The following is a 16117-nucleotide window of genomic DNA, read 5'->3' on the forward strand; positions in this document are numbered from 1 at the left end:
CCAATTTCTGGTAGCAAACAGAATTAAATAAAGGTCACTTAACTGAGGACTCTTATTAACCTGTGCTTTTGGTATAAAATGAATGTCTAAGTAAGCCCTTTATTTGGTTTTTAACCAGAGGTGAAAGTAAGCCAGTACGGTGTACCAGTAAGACAGTGGCCGTCGGTACACAGGCGATCGTACTGGCAGGGCCACTGATCGGGGCGGGGGAAGGGGCAGCTGTCCCAGGGCCCAGTGATTTAAAAGGGCCCGGAGCTCCCAGCAGTGACCAGAGCTCTGGGCCTTTTAAATCGGGCAGCGCTGAAGGGCTGGCTGGGGGAGTCTGGCCGCAGCCCCGCCCCTTCTGCACGAGGCCACGCCCCTTCCGGGGGCACAGAGTGGCGTGCCCCCCACACCTTGCGCAGGACCGCAGCCTCCCTGCGTACTGGTAAGTCCTTTAAGTTATTCACCCCTGTTTTTAACCCTCATTACAGAGATCTGGAACAGTTTGTGGTCACAGCTAACAAGAATAACTAGAGCCTGATCTTTGACATTTACGCTTCAAAACCAAGTGGCACATGTCTAATCATACTGGCTCATTTATCTCACTGCCTGGTATCAGTTATAGGATTCACAGCCCCTCTCTGCATAGTGGGTTAAAGTGAGTTGTAAATAGCAGAATTTTGCACAACTCTCACACCTCAACTATGGAAATGTTGAGGTGGATGGTTCAGAAGTATGGTTTTGTTAATTTAAATCCATGGTAGAGGTTTAATTTAATTATAAGCAATTTGTTGCAGAGTCACGTAACTGATTACTGGAAAACTTGCAGGGGCTAATAGGTGCTAGATGTAGGTATTTTTAATTAAGATCATGCAATAAAGCTTCTCTACTGATCATCTGGTAACAACTCTATATGCCCTTACTGACCCTGTGAGGATAGAGATTAGAAAAAAGCAGCATTTCCCTCCAAGATCCCACCCGAAGAATGAGAAAAGTAAATCTGTTAAAGACTTAGGCTCAAAGACATTTTTAAAGATGTTTTCTGGGAATCCTGCACTCCCTGTATCCTGTTGAAGGGGAAAGTAGCCAAGCAGTGGTCCTGAGAAGTTGTCCAAGAGGCCAGTCATCTTTTCCATCACTTGAGTATTTTTAGTGACAACATGCTGCAACTCCCTGTAGGCTACAGCAGTGGAACAGTGTAAGTCTGCCAATATTTTTTGGTGGTGGGTCTCAGTCTTATCTGGGTGGTTAATAATCTGGATGGTCAAAGTATTTTTGCAACATCTGCCAGCCAGATGGAAATAGTCAGAAATATATTATTCCAAAAAATGAACAACTGTTAGGGTAGTATGAATTGTAAACGCTTGGGAATCCATTAATACCAATGTTTCTCCTAGGAACTCCCTCCCCGTCTCTCTTTTTCATCTGTCTCTCTGCAGTACATACTCATGTGAACTCTTTTGCTATATCTATTCAATGTGGCTAAACAAAGGGGCACGATGGGGGGCAGGGAGAAACATCAAGAATATTCTACACTTCACCACAGTTTGGGTGTAAGAAACGGGTGCAGCTGAACAGAGTTTAACTGCAAGTGGCAATAAGAACAATCTGAGCTCAATGCTATTTCAGAAACTGTGGTCAAGCAGGTTGTAACCAGGGCTTCTGAAATGCTTCTGAGTGGTTTGCTCTTGCAGTTAAACCATGTGCATCCACTGTCAGCAACAGCTAATTGCTAGTGTGGACTTGGAGAAAGCGAGCAAAAGGCTGCTAACCACAGGAAAAGCCAACCCTGATTAGGCCTATGAGTAATATTCAGTCTATTAAGTGTGACATCATTTGTGACATTAGGGAAGTGAAACTATAAGATTGTGTCAGAAAAGAACATTATTTTTTTTCCTCAAGCCCTTGCAAAGTTTAAAGAAGACCGTTCTCTGCCTTCTTGTCAGTTATCACCATGGCTCCTTATTTCATCTCGGAGTGGATCCTAATGGTCCTGTTTACAGGTAAGTAAGGTGAATAAGAGAATAACAGATAGTGGATGGGGCTTTGATGGGCAGTTAGTGCATAATAGTTCCTGAGTTTTCCTGGAGAGTAACTAAACATGGACTAAACTGGATGTCTCCTAAAGAAGGCTGGTCATGTGTCACAGTGTTGTAGTTTGCCACAGACTCTGCAATCTTCTACAATGTAAAAAATAAGCCAGAGTTGCTCAATAGCCTTCTGTGGAGCTCCTCTAGCTTTCGTTTTCTTTTATAAAAAGGAAATTTCTGGGCATTATGGTTACAAAAATAATCATCCAAATGTGAACCATGAGCAGTGGGGTCTGAAATACCGACTGGCAAACTACATTTGCATAAAACTTATTTGTCTTTCTATACTCTTTAGAGACGAGCATAGATCTATAAACCCATGTCATCTAGAAATATATATAAAACAAGACCTAATTTACCGTTTGTGAACATTTCGTCTGTATTCTGTCTGTATTATGGACTTTCCCTCTGTAAACGAATTGAGTGTTTTTAGTGCACTTTTAAAATGAACCGTTAATATATTAGAGAAAAAATGTGTGCTGTGACTTTGGGTGGGGAGCAGTTGTGAAGATAATGGGCCACCTAATGCCGTCAGGCCAGGGAGATCTGCTTTAAATACAAAAATTAAAAATGGCAGGATATGGTCCATATGCTGTAAAAGTGAGATTACAGGTTCTGTCTCCTTCTGTTTTTATTTCAAAATATTTCTTTTTGCTAAATGAGAGGTGGGATTCAAAAATGTTTCTTTATGAACTGCTAATACCATATGTTGTCAGAGCTGAGTTTCTCACAGGTTACTGTGGCAAAGTTGCAGTAGGAAGCAGTTGTATTACTGAAAAGGTCCCTCTTTTTTAGGAAAAGAGGTTGATTAGCTAACGTTATCCACCTTGCCCACCTAAATCAAGGTTAAAGGTGTTCAACAGTGTTTTCATTGGGAAAAGGTCAGGATTAGCTTAACTAACCCCTACCGAATATTGATCTCCTTTCCCATACAAACCCTCATTTATATTGGACCAATTTGGAAAAATTGCATTGGGAAGTATTAACACCCACTGCAGAGCATTCTACCCCGGTAGCATTAGGAGTTACTTGATTGAGGAATTAAACCTATTGATACCCTATTATTCAATTGGATAGGAAGTTTATAATACCTGTTCTATCAAAAGCAGAGCTTCCTTTGCTCTTCCATGAGAGATGAAATTCAAAGTGAACAGGATGTAGGTGATGCATCTATTTTGTGCTGGATCTCTGCATGGGGGTGAATTTCACATCCCTAAGGGCTATCTTGAGAGTCTAGCCCAGAATATGTGCCCACTAGGGAATTCTGAAACCACAGCATCTTCATGCAAGGGGAATTCAGCCATTGAAGCCTGTCTCACCATTTTCTCCTAGTATTGCCTCCACCAGGAGACCAGCCCATTCCAGCTGCCCTGTGCTAGCTTGTTAGACCAAACTCGTTACCCGCTCCCACCCGCAGCCAGAGACCGACAGAGACAGTAATCTGGCTTATGACCCTGCAGCAGTAACATGCTCCTACCTCACCCTGTGTCTGGGCTCTGGCTCAGAAAGGACAGGGAAAGGAAGGAGAGGATCATAGACCGAGTAAAACCCAACAGATCCTCCCATTAAGAACAACAGAGTCTGAGTTATCCATTCCAGGTACTGCAGGAACAAGTCTTGCACAAGTCCTGGTGAAGCTCATACTATCTTGAACCCCTGTGAGTGAGGAGTCAAGAGGGGGTCTGGAGAACTGCACACCCACAAAAGCCGTATTATAGCGGAGGTGATTATAGTCACCACTATCATAGGATCTGTAACAGTTGCTGGTGGGAACCATCCAGGGACACCACAGGGGTCGTGGGCCACTGTCAGGAGGATTAGCCGGCATAGCTTCCCTCACAAACAAGTGACACCAACATGAAGACAGACTTGTGTGCCTTTCCATGGCTCCCAAACTGTCCTGGGTCCTGACAACTGAACGCCTGTTAGGTCAGGGAGCCGCACACACAGCTGCTGAGAGAATTGCCCATAGCTAAGTGGGGCAGATTCAAGAACTGTTCTCCCTGCATGGTCCTGGCCGTGGTGAGCAGGGTGAGGTGGGGCAGCAGCTGGGCACATCAGTGCTTCCTGGGCTTGGACAGAACCACATTGTGGGCAAAAGCGTCATGGTGTGTGTCCTGCTGTCATCCTCGCCTGTTGGGGGGAGGAGGAGAAACACACACCTCAGTGGATCCACCTGCAATGGAGGTATGTGGCGAGCTTACAGGGACAGTTTTGTGTTGTGACTGAGATGTCAAGCAGGTCCCATTAGCCTGTGCATTGTATCCTAGCCCCGTCTCAATTACTGTTGTATCTTTGTCTGCAGGTCTCACAGTATCAGGCTCTCCAGTGAGAGGAGTGGTGGGTCAGAACGTCACTTTGCCCTGTAAATACCGAGTTAATCGCCAAAGTGACATCACAACAATGTGCTGGGGTCGGGGCAGCTGTCCTTCTTTTCAGTGTTCTCAGCCAATTCTCTGGACAGATGGACGGAGGGTAACCAAGCGTCAGTCCAGCAGATACCAGTTAGAAGGGAATCTCGCTCAGGGGGATGTGTCCCTGACCATAGTGAATGTGGCAGAAGCAGACGGAGGGGTGTACTGCTGCCGTGTGGAGATCCCTGGTTGGTTCAATGATCAGCAGAAGAATCTGGAAGTTGCAGTTGAGACAGGTGAGCAGAGCTTTTCTTTTGTATGAGTGTCCTTGAAGGGTAAAACTCCTGCCCTCTGGCTGACTCTCTCAGCTTGTGACAGAAACAATGTATTAATGTCCTGCAGTGTTAACCATTATGACTTTGAAGCTGTACCGTTACCACTGTGGAAAGGAAGCAGCCTCTGCCATCAGTGTAACCCAGAAGAGCCAGTGCACGGGAATGGACGTTTTGTTCCCTTGTGCCATGGCGCACCGCTCTTACTAGCAATCTTCGCAATACTGCATGTAGCATTCAGGAGAGTGGACAGCATAGTATGCTTCTCTCATTAGTTAGGCACAATAATCCCCTCTTGTGGGTAGATGTGTTCACGTTCCTCCTTCTTGGGCAGATCCAGCGGCCATTACAATGAATGAAAGGTACCCATCCACCTTACTGGGCTCTGGGTCACACCCTAATTCATGAAGATAAAAAGGATACTATTGTGCCCGCTGTGACAGACATCACAAAGTTCTGCAGGGCTCCCGAGCCCCTGGCGACATGTTCTCCTCGGAAAGCCTGGTCCCCTCTCTGGTTTCTGGGATTCCAATGTTATAAATCCTCACCCTGGTGCCGGGAAACCTGCCTGGAGCAGACCCTAACTGACTTTTGTTCCTACCCCTAGAAACCTAGACTTATCTGTTTGCCCTACCACAGAACCTCTATATCTTCCCCTACCAAGCCATGTTTCCTTTCAAACTTGTGGGGCCAAATGCAGACCTGGCATCAGCAGGTGCAGCTCCGTTGAACTCAGTGTTGTACTCTTGCACCAGGTATGAATCCAGCCCTCTCTCGGCTGAGGCGGAGTTAAGCGGTGCCAGGGCCTGGCTCTCAACATACAGATGAATTCCAGCCCTCGGTGAGCACTCATGAAAGTACTCCTGTTGGAGCCAGTGCTCATCAACCTAAGTCAAGTTTGTACAACCCGGCCTTAAGTCATGACTGATTTTTATACACGGAAGTTTAATCTCAACACGGGCTCCCTACAGCTCTGTTGTCTGGCAAATAACACATTTTAAAATGTACAACTCCAGTTGTGGCAACAAGCAAAATCAAACCTCAAACTTTACCCCAAGCCAACTTTTTTACCCAGAAAAGGCAGAAGTCCAGACCCTCCAGGAAGTCTGCTAGGACCTTCGTTAGTGATTTGACATGGAAGGTGCTCAGAGGCTATGGTGACAGGTGGCAGGATAAAACCCCCAAGCAGATACATCGATAGTGTAACTGTGATTTTCATTCTCTCTCCTTTTGCTGCACTGTATTGTCCTGCAAATAAAAGTTACAAAGTCATTTTCTTCTTGCAATAAACCAGATGGATAAAGGGATATGGTTTTATTGCTGGTGATATGTTGTTGTTAAAGCATTTTATTTCTTTCAGTTTGTTGGACACATCTTGCTGACTGTTGTAATATGTGTGGTTTTTGTTTTGTTTTTAACACCAGCTAGGACCTCCACTGCAGGCCCTCACACTTACACATCTGAACACACCTCAGGTAATGGTTATCCAAGTATTCCGCCTCTCGGGTGTGTGTGAGTCCCTTTGTAATGGGATCCCAGAAGGGGAACTAAATAACAAACAGTAGTTGAAAATATTCCCTTTGACTTGTATATTATAAAATCTGATCCCCTGTGATCTAACAATAAGCCCCAAGCAAAGATGGGAAGGTCTGAAGGGGTCTTTTAAACAATTTGCAGCCCGCTAAAACTGTGTTATGTTTTAATATTTATTTTTTATATTTTGCTTTTGAGCCTTCTGAGCTCAGCTTGAACTTGAAACCAGAAATGCCAGCTTCATTCATCTGGATTTTGTGAGCTCAGCAACTCGAACATGTTTCCACATAGTTCTGTTGCCCTCTCAGAAGAGGAAGTGAAAACTTTCTCAGCATGTGATGTGTCTCTAGCTGCAGAGAAACTTGTGTACTTATGTGTATAATGGACACATCCGTGAAGAAGCCTCGAAAAGAGACAGACAGTTGTGTTACTTTGATGTCAGGAAATGCCACCCTTTCCCGAGCATAGACAACAGCTGAAGCAGACCATCTCATTGAGAATCAGTCCCCTTAAAATAAACAGGAGGGGACTCCATTTTCACTAATTGTAGATCCTCAGATAGCACATTTTCAGTCTTGGGATTGGTGGGTTGGTTTTATTGCTTGTGGGGTTATTCAGTAATCAAATGACACATTCACTGAACCATTGTAGTAAAGTTTTTGCATTTTCTAGCCCTGTGTTTTAAATGTTATACGGTGCTGCCTTAAGCCGGGAAATAGGCACCGCGTCAAGATGCTGTAGTTGCAAGTTTTGCAAGTTTGTCTCACTGTGGCCAGCCTCAATGCTACATAAAAGTATTCTCAGCTTTGTGAAGCCTTGTATGCAACACCGCTTGCCCTTTACAGTGCCGTCAAAAGCCCATCGGTTCTCAGGAGAAATCAGTTCACTTTAGATAGAGAAGTTGGCGTTGTCTAGCTATGAAGATGGAAAGAATTATTAGCTGTGCTAAGTGAGATGTTGGTTTATCTTATCATTGCTCAGCTGCTGCGAATGCCAGTGACACACCTTCCACCGTCGCCCCACAATGGCCGTTGGTTTTCAGTTCAGAAGCCCCTCAGGATGCTTCAATTGTAAGTGGTCAGGTCGGAATAGTGACTATATTGTCTCTGCAGATCACTTTCCATGCTCTCTTTTGGTTGGAAAAGAGAAATACTTCTATTGAGTCTGTCCCTCTGGTGCCCGGGAAATAGCGCTGATGCCTTTGTTACCAAAATGCAAACAAACTCCAGTGACATGTAGAAAGGGCTAATCCTGGAGTCCTTACTCGCTCCTTACTGAGCTGAAAGGGAGTTTTGTCTAATTAAAGACTGAAGTCAATAGGAATTGAAGGCATGCGTCACTTCTCAGGATCAAGGCTTGAATAAGGGCTGCAGTGTTTGGCCTTAAACACAGGCTTTTGGAATGAAGAGCTGCTTCTTTAAACTATAAATAAAATTAGAATATACACCTATTCTACATAAATGAATGGGGTTTGGACACCTCGCTCCCTCTAGGTACTTTTGAAAATCCCAACCGTAATCAGAGTCCAGCTGTATGGAATCTCATAGTGTCTCCGTGGAAATCACACACTGTCTCAAGTTGGGTGCATTATCTCTAGTGTGTGTTTACCGTTTACCTTGCAGCCAAATGATTTTTCAAGTCGTCTATATGATTTCTATTCCTGCCCCTCATACCCTCGAGTTCTGTGTTTCAGCAGACTATGTCCACGTCAATCCATCAGCTAATGGAGCCAGAATCCATGGGGGCAGGGATGCATGTTGGAATCAGCATTTTTGTGGTACTTCTAGTCATCCTGGTTTTGGCCCTAATTCTATCCAAAAGTAAGTGATTTGAGATAGACGATAATCCAAGGAGACTGATAGTTTTATTTCTCTGCTTCCCTAGGACCTTGGCCAGTGGTGGCTACTCAGAGGATGCCCTATATCGGGGTGGCCAGACTGCAGCTCCGGAGCCGCATGTGCTTTATTACAGTTAAAGTGCAGCTCATGGAGCCCCCCCGCCCATTCTCCGTCTACCAGACTGGAGCGGGAGCTTGGGGCTTCTGCCCTGTGGTGGGATGGAGGGGCTGGAGGCTTCTGCCCAACAGGGATGGGGGTCTCAGGACTTCAGCCCTACCGGAGGCACCTGCTGGGGCTTCAGCCTCAAACCACGGCAAGTCCCTCCCCTGAGGCAGAATTTCCTAGCCCACAATGCCACTGCAGGGCAGGAGTACTGGCAGGTGTGCCCCACAGAGCTGAAGCCCCGGGCCCCAGCAGTCATGCCCAGCTCTTGAACTTCTGAAGATTATCGTATCAGAGGGACAGTAAGTTTGGCCACCCCTGACCTATATCAATCCATCTCCATGCTGCACTGGCCATGCCCCCACCCCACTCAGTGTGGGTGCTGTGCTCTCCTAGCCTTTCCTGATCACAAGGGAAGCTGCAGCTGCTTTGTGCGACGCCAGCCACGATGTTCCCCTTTGCAGACTTTCTCCCATGGCGGCTCTCAATCAGGGTATACACGTGGGTAGCCCCTACGGGAGTTTGGCCTCATGTAAATAGTGGGTGTTTCACATATTTAAAAGACCCACTTTAAAGCTCCCTTATTTCAACTTTTGCACTTGACTTTTTCTCATTGAACCTGCTGCTTTCTTTTTTTTAATGATTTTCAAACACATTTCTCCCTCCCCCGGCTTTCCTATTTTGGACGATCCTCAGGGTATTTCCACAACAGACAGAAGCTGAAGACTTTGGCAAGGTAAATGCTATTCGCTATGCTGTTTCTGCTGTAGCCATAATCAAAAACTAGGTCCCAAAATGTCTGCACCTTTGGTAGGACACAAAGAAATGTGCCAAACAGACACTCCAGGACACACGCTGACATTTCCAGAGCTGCATGCTTTTACTTTGATTGGCTTTGTCATATCAGGACAGATAATCTGACACAACAATGCAAAAAGAGAAATTCATTATCATTGCTATTCCTCATGTGCTTCTTTTTGTTTACTAAGCAAACGGTTGATCTGGCTCGTGGTTTGTATTTCTTGATTTTACATTAAGCAACAGGAGATCTTCAGGCCTGCGGTGCCTTATAAATACATGATGATTCATTATTACTAGCGTCTAATAGTAAATGTTACTATAGTTCATATTTTCCCAGTACACCATCTGCTTTGGATATCGGGTGTCTTGTGTTTCTGGTTTGTTGTTTATGTTTTAATGGTCAGGGTCTGTTACTCTCTCTGCAGCTCAGTCTCATTCTCCAACCCAGAACATGGAGGCTTCCAGAGCACGCTGGAAGCTGGGGTCCATGCAGAAGAGAATATTTATACGATGGACTAAATAATGGTTGGATCAGTTCCCTGATCAACACTGTGGCTTTAGACAGTTACTACAAAACTAGCCCAGTTTATACAACACTCTAAACTATATGTTCTACTGACCACTTTTAACCCTTGTTTGATATAACTGAGAATTTCGAAGAGGGGTGTTCCTGGTGGAGGGCACATGGACTGACAAACTAGTATTTGCATCACTCCAGTAAAGCAAGAAGTGTCTACAAATTCAGGGCTAAGACTTTGCCAGTCTATTGCAGACACGAGGCTCCACAGTTTAGTGCCATTCTCAGCATCCATTCTCCGAATGGGAGCGATACGTGTATTACATTTGTTACCAGATACAAATTGCCACTTCTGAGAATGAATGAGAGCAAGACCACAATGCCTAAGCAGCTGAGAAGACAGAAGCTACAGTCCACTTTCATATTTACCTGTGTCTCCAACACTGTTGTCTCTACCTTGATGCTGGATTTCCTGGGGCAGGATGGCACAGCCAGGAACTATACCATGCCATCTGCAGGGGGGAGCAGGCTGTGGCAGTTGTGATGATGTAGCTGTAAAGAGGAATTTGTTTGTGAATGTTTCAAACAACAAAAGTTTAACTGTATTTTTGCTAAGGCAAAATATATTCATTCTTCGTTACCAGTGAGAGTTCAATCCTGCTGGATCCTAAGTGCTTTCAGGAAGATGCTGAAACTTCTCAACTTCTAAGAAGTCATTAGGAATGGAGAGTACTCAGCACTTCCCAGAAGGCGCTCAGCACCTTGGCAGGTCAGGCTCTTAATACATAGAATACATACATTTTGTTGTCTCAGTTAATTATGACTAAGCACGTTTTACTCTGGAAACAATACATCCGGTTCTTCCTCTGTGCTTTTTAAAAAACGGATATGATTCATACCATGAACCACATTAGTGACAGGATCTCCCATTTCCAGAACTCTAGGAAACTAGAAAAAACACTAGCTACCCTGAAGAATGAATAATAAATTCCTCTCACTGCTATTACCAAGGGGAAACCGAGTCATGTTGGAAGGGTATGTCAGAGATCTTGGTAACTCAACAAATGCTGAGACAAAATCTGCTCTTCACTTACATCAGTATAAATCCAAAATAACTCCACTAACCATACTGAAATTTGAATGGGATTTAAACTGTGTAAGGGGACAGCAGGCTGAGACAAATTCTGCTTCTCACATACACGGCTGTAACTGGCACCCCAGTTAATGGAACTGGTATTGGACACGCGACCCCCATGCTTTTTGGTCGAGGGACACTGCAAAACAAAGATTGAGGCTGTCCCACAATGAATTGGATTGGGATGAGCCAGCATATTTCATTTTGTACGGTCATGCAATAGAACACAACCTAGCTGATACAAATTCAGGCAGTTCTGGTGGGAAGAACAGTTTTGCTCAGCTGTTTTTTAAAACCCACTTTTTAGCCAGCTATATCTAGGAAACTAGAGCAGATTTCCTGAGAATGCAAAGACCTAGTATGTGCAAGAGAGAGCCAAATATCTCCTGATATCAGTCATGATAAACTTATTAGAGTTAGTCCAGCTGGTGATGCAGAAAAGCCAATGTGGGGGGTACTTTTAAAGGAATGATTAGGAAAATTAAAGTAAGCAAACTTTCCATCCTCAGTCATTGCTTTCAATGGAGTTACACTAGGCATGACCTTCATTCATTCTTATTGTCCGCCAAGCCATAGAGAGACAATAATGCTGTGTTGATTTTAATCACATCCTGTATGTGAGATTCGCTGGCTCAGAGAAAGTGTTTAGAATAAATAGGAAATCAGGTCTACAGTCTCTCTCCCTAAACTCTGGATTAAGAGAGCAGCGGTATCTGTCAATGAGAAACAAAACACAGGACGAGATTGAGATTTAGAGAAACTTCACCTTCCTAGTCGTTATTATTGTAATAGCCTAATTATTTTGCTATATCATTGGGATTGTCAGAAAACCAGTATGTATTTTACTGAGACATTAAAATGAGCTTCTGGTCTCTCACCTCCATTACTTCTGTATTACACTGTTGTGAGTGAGGTCAGAATCTGTCTTCGAAAGTCAAACAGTGAGATCCTATCCGTAGTCTGTCAGCAGGACTTCCAATAGCACTTACTGTTGACTTCACTAGGAGCAGTGAGGCCAACAATGAAGGATTTTTAAAACCCCATGCTGAATGACCATTGCAGCACTGACTGTTCTTTGGATTAGCTGTGTGTTGCACCAGACCGAGTCCTAACCAGTCACTCTTCCAATAGTTTAACAATTGAGTCTGCTCATCTCTTACTAGAAATCACCCCGACTACCTGAAAATCTTTGTGTTTGTTTGTTTTAAATCAAAATTACAAAATTTTCTATGAGAAGCACCTTCGGGGATCTTTGTACAAAATTATATATAGGTTATATGATGATAAAAGTTATGGTTACAGCATCCTTCCGGTTTGTCTACTTCACATCCTTATCTGTAAAATGGATCTCTGTTAATGTTGTGAAACAGTCTGAGATTGTATTGCATGTTTATAAAAATGTGCACAGAGTTCACGGCTCCTTCTGCTTTTGCATGCCAACTGCAGGAAGTCTCTGAACCCCCCAATACCTGAAGTTACCTGGTAACAAGACAAAGTGGTTCCAACATTCAACTTTGGTCAGTAAACAATTAATGCTGCAAAAACTTAAATCGCTCCCCATCAAACATTGATGCGTGGCTCTGTGATACAGCTGGAATGCACAGCTAACAAACGACTGGCATTCCGCAGAAGAGGAATGCCCAGAAAATTTAAAGCAATATGGGCTGGCTTTTTAGAGGTCAATGATTAATGTAGATCCTGAAGATAGAGATGTCACTTCCCCTCTCCTTCTTTTATCCTACCTCTCTTTGCTTACTTTGTGTATTATGATGAAACTGGTATTTGGATATATTTGTATTTGGAATAATAAAACATTATAAATATACATAAAGGAAGGCCCTGATTCCAACCTCCCTGCAGTCATTGCAAGTCTTTCTGCTGATTTCAGTGAACTCTAGATCAGGCCCTTAGGGTATGTCTCCACTGCAAAAACACCCCAAACCCTACAGTGCTGAGTCTCAGAGCCCCAGTCAGCTGACTCAGGATTGCGGGACTAAAAATAGCAGTCTATGTTTGGGTGAGGGGGATGGGTCTCCGAGTCTATGGAGGCTTGGGGGCTCTCTTTCCAGCAGGTTTTTTGTGGTGGGGACGTACCCTTAGTGATCAGCAACAGAGATGTCCAGATCTCAGCAGGAAGCTGTCTTCCTCTTAACTTCATGCATACTCTAAAAAACTGACACGTTGGTTAGCGTGATGACAGTGAGCAAGAAGTATTGGGAACTGATTCTCAGGGAAGCTGGCATTTCCTTGTCCATCTGTGAGAAGCCCCCACTTGGCAGCAGTGTAGGGTTAGCTCTTCAGAGAGCTCTTATCAGGTTGTCAGTTTCCAGTCTGCACAGCTCCTGTCCCTCATTGGATAGTTTCTCATGGCTGGTACAAAACACTGTGCTGAACTGAGTCCCGTATTTGTTTTGCCCGATCCCTCTATGTACAGTTATTGATCAGTAACTGAATGCAGTTTGCTATAAGGCAGACAGTAACATAGTGCAGTCTGCCTAGCCCTACAAATTCCTATTTACTCTGTACTGCAGTGCATTAAAGATCTGAGACTCCAGCTGGTAGCCAAAGCAGGATCCTTTGAATACTCGGAGAAGGATCCAACGGTTTTGACTGGACTTTCTCTGCCCTGAGCTGACTGGATGTTTGCTCCAGCCCACCTCTCCTCCTTCACAGTCCCATCACCTCTGTTTTGCTGCACTCCTGCCCTTCTTTTCCTTTTCTCCCCTGCCCTGACCCCTTCATCCCTCTTTTCTTTCCATTTAGCTCACCTCCCACCCCCCGACTAAAACCACCTGCCAAAACAACCCTGGGACTCATATTGTTCGCTCTTCTTCGGTGTCCTACCCCTTCCCCCACCCTGTATCTGGCTTGTCTATTTAGACTGTAAGCTCTTTGGGGCAGGGACTGTCTACTACTCACTCTGCGTTTGTACAGCGCCTAGCACAATGGGCCCCGTTCTTAGCTTGCTCTTAGTCCCCACATGTTAAATAATAATAATTAGATACAGAATGACAGTGCAGTTCCTCTCAATTTCCAAGTGAGCGGTTAATGCTCTTTGAGCATCAAGGTGCAGTAACAAGTCATGAACAGTGAAGGTTGGGTCATGGCAGGCTCCATGGCAGTAGTCTGTGGTGGAAGAACCCACAGAGACTTGACTGGGGCATGCTGTGATCCCTGGTTATAGTCAGCAATAACTTGTTTCTGGTGGTCAGTGTGTGTGAAAGGGTACAGCAAAGGCTAATGTTCCTGGAGCAGAGGAAGGAGAGGTCGGTGAGACAGCCTGGAGCAAATCCAAGAGATCTAAAGAAAACCCCCAGAAGACCATTTTTGCACTGGAGATTGAAATGGGTGGCACATATGAGAAGGTGGAAAGTGGCATTTGCACACACGGGTCCAATCTGTAGGATAGAACTTTGGGAAGTGTCCAGGATTCCCATGTAATAAAGGTGCATGTGATGAACTGGGGAATCTCTCTAAAACGAATTCTGGTTGATGTTATGGAGTTGTATCACAGAATGCCTCGATGTGGAGTCAGGGCTGTACTGAGTTCCTCCCAGACCAGGTGTCACGGTGGATCATTAGCCCGTTCATGGTCACCTATTCTGTTGGAAGCACCTTGGCACAATGGGTTGGCTGAAGCTTAGGGAAATAGTTTTACTAAGTTTCCCTACAGAGAGCTGGAGAAGTAGAGAGAGGAAAATCCCCAGCAGTGGAACAAAAAAAACCCAGGCCTGTTGATGCAGGCCTTTAAAAGCCACAGACTCAGTACTCTGCAGCCCTCTGCTTGGCCAAAGTGCCCTATTTAACCCTGGAGTGTGACCCACAAAGTTGTCTGGGCAAGCACACAGACTTTAGACCTGGTGCGACTCCAGACATAGCCTAATCTCTGATCCCAGCATGACTCTGACCCAGACTCCAGCCGGGTACTACCGCTGGTCTCTGACCACAGCCTCACTTTAACCCCGACTCTTGCTAGGGTGACCAGATGTCCTGATTTTATAGGGACAGTCCTGATTTTTGGGTCTTTTTCATATATAGTCTCCTATTATCCCTCACCCTCTGTCCTGATTTTTCACATTTGCTGTCTGGTCGCCCTAACTCTTGCTCATTGAATGTGGCTCTAGCGATTCCTCTGACCCTTGCGCACCGACCACCATCCCTGATGTATGGACCTCAGCCCAGCCATTCTGACCACCTGTGCTCTGGTCCTTTACACCTCAGTTTTTACTCAGGTGGTACCCAGAAACCCTCCCTTGGAGCAGGGCTCAAGGAGAAGTTTCTCTGAATCTCTTATATCATGCTGGGTGCTGTGTCGTAAACCAAGAAAATGATAGACAACATTTAACAGTGGGGTGTTGGGGGAGAGCAAAAACTAAACCATACTATTATACAGTAGTGGGTTTAGAAGCTTCATTTGCCACTAGGGCTGCATTGTGCTGGGCACTGCAAAAGGATACTGTGAGAGATAGTCCATTCCCCAAAGAGCAAAACAGACAAGTCAGAAAAGAGTGGGAGGGGAAACTGAGGCACAGAGAGGGGAAGTGACTTGGCCAAAGTCACATACAGCCGATCAATGGCAGAGCCAGGAATAGAACTTGGTTTTCTTGCCACCCCCTGCACTAGACTATGGTGACTCCACCATCAAATTTCCTGACTCTGGCAACAGCTTGTACAAAGGTCGGGGCTGTTTAGTTACATGTTCACATCCAGACTTTGGAGCTCTCAATCCAAACCAGCAAAAATAAAGTTCTCTCAGACAGTTCCAACTACCTCGTTTATTATGGTGTAGTGCCTGGGGCCCAACCAGCAAGTGCGCTAGGCACTGTACAGACACAGAGTAACAGGCTGGGCCGGTCTGTAATTACCAGCTACAAAGCAGCTCACTTGAAATGAGGTGTGAATGAGCAGATCAGGAACTGACAGACTGATGCAATGTTATTTTTTCAGAGGCCTTTTTTGATCTCAAATCACATACTTTGCGAGACACAATTCTCATTTCAGCTGGGCAAAGAGCTCTTACCTTAGAAACAAAAGAGAACAATTTTCAAAGCATCCCGCTGTACAAGGAAAGCTAGATGAAAGAATGACGAAGTCAGTCATTTCCTGAGGGATTTGACTACAAATTAGTGAAATAATGTTACCCACTTTGACCCAAGCAGTTAACCAGTATTCAGGTTCTTGTGGATTCTTTCTCTCAGGGGAGACATTGATGATGGAGTCAGGTATTCTTTGATGCAATCTGGTTTGTTTGCAAAGAATGCACATAAAGGTCCTGTTTCCCTGAACACAGCATGTGTAGTTAGTCATTGGCTCCGTGTGTGTCCTCTCTGGTTCTGGCCAGATAGCCCGTACAGCATGCTCTGATCAAATTGC

General features: G+C 44.8%; 1 protein-coding gene across 2 annotated transcripts; it reads left to right on the forward strand.

The window, feature by feature from the left end:
- Positions 1-207: 207 nt before the first annotated feature.
- Positions 208-12541, forward strand: LOC142072936 (hepatitis A virus cellular receptor 2 homolog). Of its 2 annotated transcripts, none has more exons than XM_075131237.1 (8): positions 208-427; positions 1885-1985; positions 4378-4722; positions 6183-6233; positions 7273-7361; positions 7985-8111; positions 8988-9027; positions 9518-12541. In XM_075131237.1, the coding sequence occupies exons 2-8, from the start codon at positions 1937-1939 to the stop codon at positions 9609-9611; spliced, it is 795 nt and encodes a 264-aa protein (XP_074987338.1). In that variant the 5' UTR covers positions 208-427; positions 1885-1936; the 3' UTR covers positions 9612-12541. The 2 variants fall into 2 exon arrangements, with proteins under 2 accessions (XP_074987338.1, XP_074987339.1); XM_075131238.1 differs by having other exon boundaries at positions 7988-8111.
- Positions 12542-16117: the final 3576 nt, after the last annotated feature.

The sequence above is a fragment of the Caretta caretta genome, chromosome 8 (assembly GCF_965140235.1).
Source record: "Caretta caretta isolate rCarCar2 chromosome 8, rCarCar1.hap1, whole genome shotgun sequence".
NCBI classification, from domain to species: domain Eukaryota; kingdom Metazoa; phylum Chordata; order Testudines; family Cheloniidae; genus Caretta; species Caretta caretta.